Here is an 8,829-nt window from a genome sequence, read left to right on the forward strand (position 1 = left end):
CTGTGCCCTGAAGCAGGCCTTTCAGGAGCTGATGGACAAGCCATTCAGCTGCCTGGGCAGAAAGGACTATAAACTCATCAATTATGCAAGTTGACCCATCCCACTCATTAGTTAAAGACATTAAACTAAAAGTAGCCTGCTTTGATAGGTCACCTAGTTAGTAGGAAGAGACAACATAAAATCTCTTCTTGCTCTTTTGATAGTTAAAAAATATTTACAAGCGCAGAAAAAAAAGCCACTGTTTTCCCACATATACAGACTATCAACAATTCTTTTATCAAGTACTGTACGTTACATACAGCATCATTTTAACCTATAGATTGTAAATCTCTGTACGCTTTTAATCTGAAAAGTTTTTCACACCAGATTTTAAAAAAAAAATCTGTTTTACAATATTTATTCTTTATATTTTCAGAAGAGTAATGTAGAGTAAACAGAAGGAGGACCAAAATATTTTTTTCTTTAATAGTACAACTCATTCAGCTTGTTTGATTTGGTATCGAAACTACCTGTTTTCATAATATAATCTCTTATACCCTTATCATGAACTACCTATCATAGACTAAGAGTTTGTAAAACAACTGTTAAAAATATTTTTTCAGTAGTTCCAGCTTAAAAGCAGGAGGCACAAATATCTTCCTATACATTTAATCAACTCTAAAAAGTTAAATACTGTACATCTATGTTACAGTTTCAGCGCATGCCCAAGATTTGTCTGCTCTTTAGTTGGTAGTTTTTTTCCAGTTCAGACAGTGCTTGAGCCCGTAGATTTGCAGCATATAGACGTTTTTTGAGATCAAAGCATTTCCCTTTGGAAAGAGGATAGTTTTCCAAATTAATAGGAGGCACAGCATTCTCTTCACTTCCATCGAAGTGTACTTTCTTCTTGGTTGTAGAAAAGAGGAGCGGGAGTGTGTTATCTTAAGAAATAAAAAAATAAGTACTGAATTAGCGCATCTTTCAGCATTTATTGCTTAGCTTATGTCTTTTAACCCTGCTACTCATTTTGCTAACTACCTATGGCTTTAAGTAATCTAATTAAATGCATTTCAGTTCATAGCAACAACTCTCTTCCATTTTTGGAGGAAAAATTGAAAACAAGGCTTTTAAATAATTGTGGTAAAAGGATATATGGCATTGTAGTTTCTAGGGTGTATCTCCCAACACCTAAGGAAACATTAGTTGACATAAGGAGAAAGGACATGGAGTTTCTTCTGAAGGACAGGACAGTAACATAATCCAGTTCCAAAGGGAAATGGAGAATTAGGCTCTCAGCTACCGAAAACCCTTGTCTTTCCTTCACAGCAGGGGCAGACCCAACCTCTCCAGTGGTCTGTTCTACATTACCCACATTGTTCCAACTCTATCCTTGTATTAAGTCAATGGGGTACAGACTAGGCTCTGATCTGATGAATAGTGAGTTTAGGTGCATTAACAATTAGCAAGTTACTTTCATTGCAGTATCCAGGACAGGAATTTTCATAGCATGGCTATGCTTTAGCTGCATAGAACTGCCACACTCAAAAGGCAGTTGTTTGTTTTGTTTTTAATGATTTAGGGTACAAAAACTACCATCAAAAGATATTAAAAGAGCTAACTTCTCTCATAAGAGCCAACTTCACAAGACTCAACTCAGAAAAAAAAATTAGACCTTATCAAAGGTCTAACTATCCCAATCGTAACTGCTGAAGCCTTCATTTTCAATTCGTTAGGCTACAGCAAGGATGCAATAAGCACAGAAAAGTGAGAAGGACAAAACTGAAGGGGCTAGTGAATGTTGCAGCACTTTGTAGTTTCCTATCAGTAAGCTATATCTGTTTTAACATTACATCCTTCCCTAAGAATCAGAAAATCCCTGCAAAAAATAGGGTAACGTCTAGGACACTGTCCTAGAAACCAGGATTTTTGGTATTCTATTTTACTGTGAAATGAACCACACAACTGACTTTGAGGAGAAATTAGGGATCTAAGATGTGTGAGATGCAATCCAGTTGTGAAAAAGACAGTCATATTAGAGTAACTGAAGATAAACAGAAGCAATCTTGATAATGTATTGGAGAAACACTTAGTCCATTTATATCAGTACAGGGAGAATTTTAGAAACAGTATTACAAGAATACCGTGGAATGAATTTGAAGAGTAGCAAACATTGTGACAAATGTTTAATCAAGTGATCTACAGATATTGCAAGATTTGGTCGCTCTTGTAATAACTATATTCACTTCTCTGCATTGTCTGTCTTGAGGTATTAACCACTCAAAGTGGGTTTGCCCATCTTCAAAAATTAATACCCCTTTAAGATCAAAATATCATGTAAAGGGGTAGGAGATGCAGAAGAGAACAGAAGCAAATGCTGAAGCTCATTTACCTTCAGTCATCCAGTGCTAGAGGCAACATCAGAAAGCCCAAGGCAAGTTTATTCTTAATTTTACATTCTTTAGTGTATCAAAGTCAGACAAGATATTGAGAGAGGTGGAATTCTCAAAATTAACAGGAACATTAGCAATAGCTCAAGTACCACTAACTTCTGGTGGCATTTTACTTGTGTTCTTTCCTGCTGTGATAGGCACTTCTTGGAAAAAAAATGCAACTTCAGTTTTATTTGTATTAGAGGCAGTGACATGCTTATCTTGCTTTATCTGAGCAAAATTAAATTAAGAGATTGTTGCTGCATGTTAAAGGGTGTTCACATTTCTTTGTTCTAGAGTACTACTTGGGACCCAGCCATTTAATATCCCACCAATATTTCAAAATGCATTTAGATACTGGAATCATTTTTACTATTAAAGATGGGTGCAATGAACAGATGATACTACCTCTTATTGAGGACCAAACAATCATTGCCAAAGTGAGGGTCAAATACTTATGGGGTAATAACTACTGTAAAATAGATTGGATTACAGGTAGTCAGGAAGCATTATAGCACATTTTCAAAGCTGGTTTTTTTTCTAGTGAGTTAAACTGGAGTATGATAACAGCAGTTTGTATTCTTAGGAGCTTATACGATGCACCAATCACAGCTGGGTCACTTGCAACAAATATTATTTCCCACCTTGAAGTTTTTGGAAGTTGAACTAAAGTTGAAGTGATTAGACATGTACGATTTTATTAAAATTAACTAAATCAAAGGTCTATGAAAAGACATCCATAAGTAAAATAAGTACAGCTCTGAAAAAGCTTGGGTTACAAATCAGCACTTCCGTTAGCTTACCGCAAGAACGTAATTTTCAAAACAGCATAAGACTGCAGTGCTGACAGTGGTCACTCGTACTCATGGCTGAGCATCATTCATTAAGACTTTTGGCAAAGTAGAAAATCAAGAGTCTCCTCCCAGCCATGCAGAGATAACCGGGGTTTGTATTGTTACAGTGGGTCTAGGTACAGCATGCTGAGCTTCGGGGGAATTCTTCTGGTCATACCAGCCTACATTTATCAGTGCAAGTGGCTTCTTGCGTATTTTCATACCTGGACCATCTGCACAAGCTAATGTCCTCTGCTGTTTGTAGAGATTGTAGTTCCTCATCAAGTTTTCAGCTCTGTTTTGAAAAGAGAAGTTTAAGCTTTTTGTTGTAAGATTGTAGAGTTTATAGTCTAGGCAATTATAGGTTAGTAAGATACCTAGCAAGTTTGTCCTCTGCCAGTCTCTCTCGAACACAGAGTTCCCGTTCTCTCTCTGGAAGTAGAAATACGGTAGTATGCAGTGTTAAAATGTAAATGTTAAAGTTAGAGTGATAGTGCATGATGGATTTTCTTGCAGAAAAGGACAGCGTTAATAGTCTGTCAGATGCACCCATATTTCTGCTTGTATGGCTCTAAACAAAGCAAGATAACTGCTGTGCAGAAACACCTTCATCAGTGCACTGATAAAGCAATGGACAAGTACTCTGAAATGCCAGGCATGCTTCCCCCCCCCTCCAAACTCTGCCCTATCTGCAACGATTAAGCTATAGCAGCTTTCTATTCTGCACATTAACTCATAGCACTCATGACACCAGATCTAAATAAACATTTTGATACCAGGCACTATAATTCAGCTATGACTAAACACCGTGCTTACAGCAGCAGCAGCTGTTATTCAGTCTTAGAAAACAGTATATATGGTTAAAATCTGTATTACAGAGCCTACTGCATATGCAAAGAGGTATTTTATGTGGGCAGGAAATCCCAACACCTGAGGACCAGCCATCTATACAGTTTCACAGGCAAGCTACCTGTAGGGTACAGCTTCTGTAAAAGCAGTTGACAGCTTACTCAAGTATATTTTGCTCCAACATCAGGCTCACCTTAGGTTTCACATTATTGTAGCCAATGTTAACTTACACAGAGTAGGTGAAAAGCAACCTACACTGCACAGTGCAGAACAATATATTCAGACCCTATTTTTCTGTATACTTTCCTAATTGCCACTCGTATTTAATAATCTTCCCAAACCAGACTTCTAAATCCAACCTGCCAATTATCTTAGTAACTTAAAACAAGAACTAGTATAGATGAGTAAGCCCAAGCATTCTTGTTTTAGTCTTTAGACAGAATTCTAGTAGTGAACGCAGGAGTACGATATCCTAGTGCATTAAAATGAGGGGTTTGAGAACCGTCTACCTTTCCTTCCTCCGCACTTATTCTTTTGAATCAGAATCCCATTGCCACCCCCTTCCCAAAGTGGAATATCATACGCTCCAAACGTTGCTCTCTCTCTTTAATGGCTTGTTCTCGCTCCTGTAATTGTTGTTCCTTCCGTTTCAGTTCATTCACTACAGCATCCGAATGCTGCAGCCTTTCTGGTTCCCATGATCTCCGGCCTCTTTTATCAGAATTTTGTCTTTGTTCTTCTGTCACCAAGTCTGCTATCAAGGGGTGCTGCAGAATATCTTCAACAGAAGGTCGGCAATAATCCTAAAGGAAAGACATTACCAACAGGTTCCACCTGTAACCAAGAAACATTAAGGCCAGGGATTTCCAAGCAAGACCACCTCAGGTGGAAACCAGCTGAGGTGCTATACAGTGAAGGAGAAGTTGGAGAAAAATGGAGTTAGGAAGGGGTAGCACAACCAGATGACAAAAGCTGAGGGAGGAGGCTGTTACCAGCCTTCAGCTCCAGAAGCTGCAAGTCTGGCTCTCCTAGCGCAGGCACCCACTCCTTTCAGAACCAGAATTGGGTAGTGAGCCTACAGAGGCAACTGTCAGTAGGTTCTGGAGCTACCACTCTGCATCTCTACCTGTGACTTGATTCCTGAAGGATCTATACTCGTTGGAGACTTGGATTCTTGTTACAGCTTTGTTGTCCCATGCAGTAGTATTCTCAACACCCCCATGCCAGCCATGGGGGGCGAGCTATACATTAGCCATATAAAGCAAAATCCAAAATGAAGAGAAAACAACCCCTTCCGACTTCCAAACACACCGGAACCATTTTAACCTTGAAGTTATAAGACCCTGTTAAGCATGCTGTTAGGAAGTTCTGTATAAGCCAACATTGAGACAGCCTTTTTGCATCCTGTGAACCTGGCGTTAACACTTGAGCTGCTGCCTTTGTTTAATGGACTCAAAGCACAATTCTTCCCCCCTTCCCCTACAAGTGATATTGCCAGTGACAAGGTGATAGCAACCACTACTTCAGATCAGTTTGTTTCATAATTGAGAAGGAAAACTAGTATTTCAGTACTAGTTCGAATTATAGGTGGAAAAGTTAGTAATTGATTCTTACCTTTACATTCAGCATCTCTTTGAGAAGTTCGTTCAACTGCTCTGAGTAACGATATGGTATTCGTCTGAACTTCCCTTCCCTTATCTTTTCTGCCAACTCCTTTTGGTTGTAAGCTCTAAATGGAGGCCTGAAGAACAACATTTTTCTTGGATTCTTTCACTAGTTTTACAGGACTTATTTTCATAAAATAAGTATCAGACTAAGAAAAAAGCTGCAATCAAAGGTTTGTTTTGACTACCTAATGTCAAGACCAATACGGAAACAAAAATCTAGGACTAGTCTCTGAAACCTTTAAGCTTTCATCTATACAAGCTGTTAATGCATTTATGATTAACTTTATGTTTCCACATTCATTACCACACTACTATACTTACGAGAGAGCACATAATTCATACAGGAGACATCCTAGAGACCAGATGTCAGATTTTTCATTGTATGACATGTGGTTCATTTGTTCCTAAAGAAAGAGAACAATCTTAAGTTTATTAACTAAGACATTGTTCTACTATTGCAGGATAATCAGCTACTGTTCAAACCTGAATTAAACCATTACTTACTGGGGTTACTTTTAAGATTCCATCTTAATTAACTTCCACAGCTACTCTTACTAGCAGGATTTCAACAAGCTATGGAGTACTACACTGTAGAAGACTGAAGTGTTGCACCAATCTTCCGTTGATACAACTCCGTATTTCAGTCAACATTAATCTTTCCCCACACGAAATGCACCGTATCAGGGCAATAACTCCTTCTTGCTTATTTTCACTACAAATTAAAATCCTACCATCAAAAGGTAATTTCATAAGCTCTTTACCTTAACACTATGAAACATAAAAGCGCTCTGGCTTCCCTGTTCCTTTTCAGGACCAAGGTACTCCAATATAACTACCTTGCATCTCTAATATTCCAGGAACTTATCAAAACTTACACAGTGAAGAACAACCTTAATTAGAAGGCAGTGATGGGGTGAGGAAGAAAGGAGATGAAAATAACTGCAAAATAACCTTGTCTCCAGAACATATACACTCTATGAAAAAAGTCACCCGCATTTAAGACTAATAACTCTTCATTAAAACCTCCCAACCATTCATGGACTCTGCGATCAACACTGCAGAACACAGATCTTGGAGGGACAAGAGGAAAGATAAGGCACAGAAGGGAAGCCTTACTGGAGACATGTAATATGGAGTTCCAACAAATGTTTTGGCAAAGCTGGTGTCATGGTGCAATATTCTAGCCAGTCCAAAATCTCCAAGTTTCACATTCTGCTTGCCATCTAGAAAGACATTTGCTGGTTTTAGGTCACGATGCACAGCGACTCCACCATCACTCCGTCTGTGACACTCCTTCAAGGCCAATGTCAATTGAGTCAATACTCGGAGAACAAAGCTTTCTTCCAAGTAATGCCTGAAAGATGAGCACATTGTTTAACAAAGGTATTCTCTGAGCATACATCAGTTTCAGTAGTTGCTGCCAGTCTTAGTTCTGTAACTTTTTTAGTACTACTGCTATAAAACATCACTGAATCAAGCCCAGCACCTTTATAGAAAACTAACAGCAACAGACATCTACATATGCTATTTTAAAAACGGAAGTTTAAAAAAAATCACTCCAAATATGTTGGAAGACATCTAGACTTTTGTTGCAGAATCCCCGTTAATATTCCCTTCCTCCCCCAAAGGGTCTAACAAATACATAGCATTTCCATTACTTACAACACAAACATTAATTTAACACTTTTGTGATGAGATCTGCCCCTTTGATCACTTATGACAGCAACAGGCATCTACATATGCTATTTTAAAAACAGAAGTTTAAAAAAATCACTCCACATATGTTGGAAGACATCTACACTTTTGTTGCAGAATCCCCGTAATATTCCCTTCCTCCCCCAAAGGGTCTAACAAATACATAGCATTTCCATTACTTACAACACAAACATTAATTTAACACTTTTGTGATGAGATCTGCCCCTTTGATCACTTATGATAACAGTATATTGTCAGCTGTTTCTAAAACTGTTATGAGCAACATACAACAACAATAGAGCTGAGACGGGACTGCTTTTTAATATAATCCTCCTTAAAATGAAAATACTAATATGTTTGGGGACAGCTGCAGTACCATTTTAGACTATTCTCACAAAGCAACACGTGTGGCATCATGTACTCACTTAACCTAAGAATGTGAAAACTGGTATTATACTTAAGTAGGCTGCTAAGTTTAAGATTAGACCAAGGTGTTGGTGTCTCCACAAGCTTTATATGCAGGCACATAAAGTAGTTTTTAACATCGTGTTCAAAATCACTTTTCCTTTTCACTTATTTTGCTGTTCTAACAAAAAATAGGGTACAAGTGGTTTTACCGACAGGCAAGCCAGAAGAACCCACAGGTCGAGCTACCTATCTGCAAGGGCTGTTTTATGTTCTCAACACCATGCTTAGCATTGCACCCAGAAACCCTTCAACAGCTTCCGCCTCATAAGAGAGCTCAGGGTTTTTTTTCCTATTTGGAGATAAACACCCAATCAGTCGGTGCATTCATTAGCGCAATTCCCCCCAGTGTTGTAAATTGGTACAACCCTTTCACATTTCAGAAAGGTTGTCGGGTCCAAAGGATGAGACCCGAAGTTGTTTGGAAGTTATTAAGAAGAGATACTTTTCACTTTGAGCTTTTTCTTTTGATCGCCCAAGACACTTTATGCCAGATACTCCAAAATTGCCACAAACAGACGTCACGTGCCTTTCTTTTGTGCACCTTGCAATTAAGCTAGCCAGGTCACCCCCGTCACAGTACTCCATCACGATGTATAGGGTTGTGCTGCTTCTGTCGATGATCCGATCGTAATACCGGACAATGTTCGGATGTCTCAGCTCGCGAAGCAAATTCACTTCCGAAACAAGCATTTGTTTCTCTGCCTCTGTCATCGAGCCGTAGTCCAGCTCCTTCCATACCAAGATCTAGGGAGGGAAAGAAGAAAAAAAGCTTAGGGAGTGACTTATACAGAAGCCAGAGCTCTGCCGGGGGGAAGAGGGGCCTCCAAAGCCACTCGCTTATCTCGGAGTGCCGCCAGCACCCAGCTGAAACCGACAGCAACGGCACGCTACCAGGAGGCACGACTAACA

The 8,829-nt window shown here is 39.0% G+C and overlaps 1 protein-coding gene across 1 annotated transcript; it reads right to left on the bottom strand.

Moving 5' to 3' along the window:
• Window positions 1–430: 430 nt before the first annotated feature.
• On the bottom strand, window positions 431–8,660 carry NEK2 (NIMA-related kinase 2). The gene is made up of 8 exons (XM_009330179.1): window positions 8,447–8,660; window positions 6,874–7,111; window positions 6,079–6,161; window positions 5,705–5,831; window positions 4,674–4,893; window positions 3,619–3,673; window positions 3,466–3,536; window positions 431–920 (listed from the first exon to the last, which is right to left on the bottom strand). The coding sequence occupies exons 1-8, from the start codon at window positions 8,629–8,631 to the stop codon at window positions 694–696; spliced, it is 1,206 nt and encodes a 401-aa protein (XP_009328454.1). The 5' UTR covers window positions 8,632–8,660; the 3' UTR covers window positions 431–693.
• Window positions 8,661–8,829: the final 169 nt, after the last annotated feature.

Source organism: Pygoscelis adeliae, unplaced genomic scaffold (genome assembly GCF_000699105.1).
Source record: "Pygoscelis adeliae isolate BGI_AS28 unplaced genomic scaffold, ASM69910v1 Scaffold308, whole genome shotgun sequence".
NCBI lineage: Eukaryota > Metazoa > Chordata > Aves > Sphenisciformes > Spheniscidae > Pygoscelis > Pygoscelis adeliae.

Coding starts and splice junctions, on each gene's coding strand:
- NEK2 (XM_009330179.1), bottom strand. CDS start 8,631: ATGACAGAGGCAGAGAAACAAATGCTTGTTTCGGAAGTGAATTTGCTT. Junction 3,674..4,673: donor GAGAGAGCAACGTTTGGAGC/GTATGATATTCC, acceptor TTCTACTTCCAG/AGAGAGAACGGGAACTCTGT. Junction 921..3,465: donor AGCTTGTGCAGATGGTCCAG/GTATGAAAATAC, acceptor TTATTTCTTAAG/ATAACACACTCCCGCTCCTC.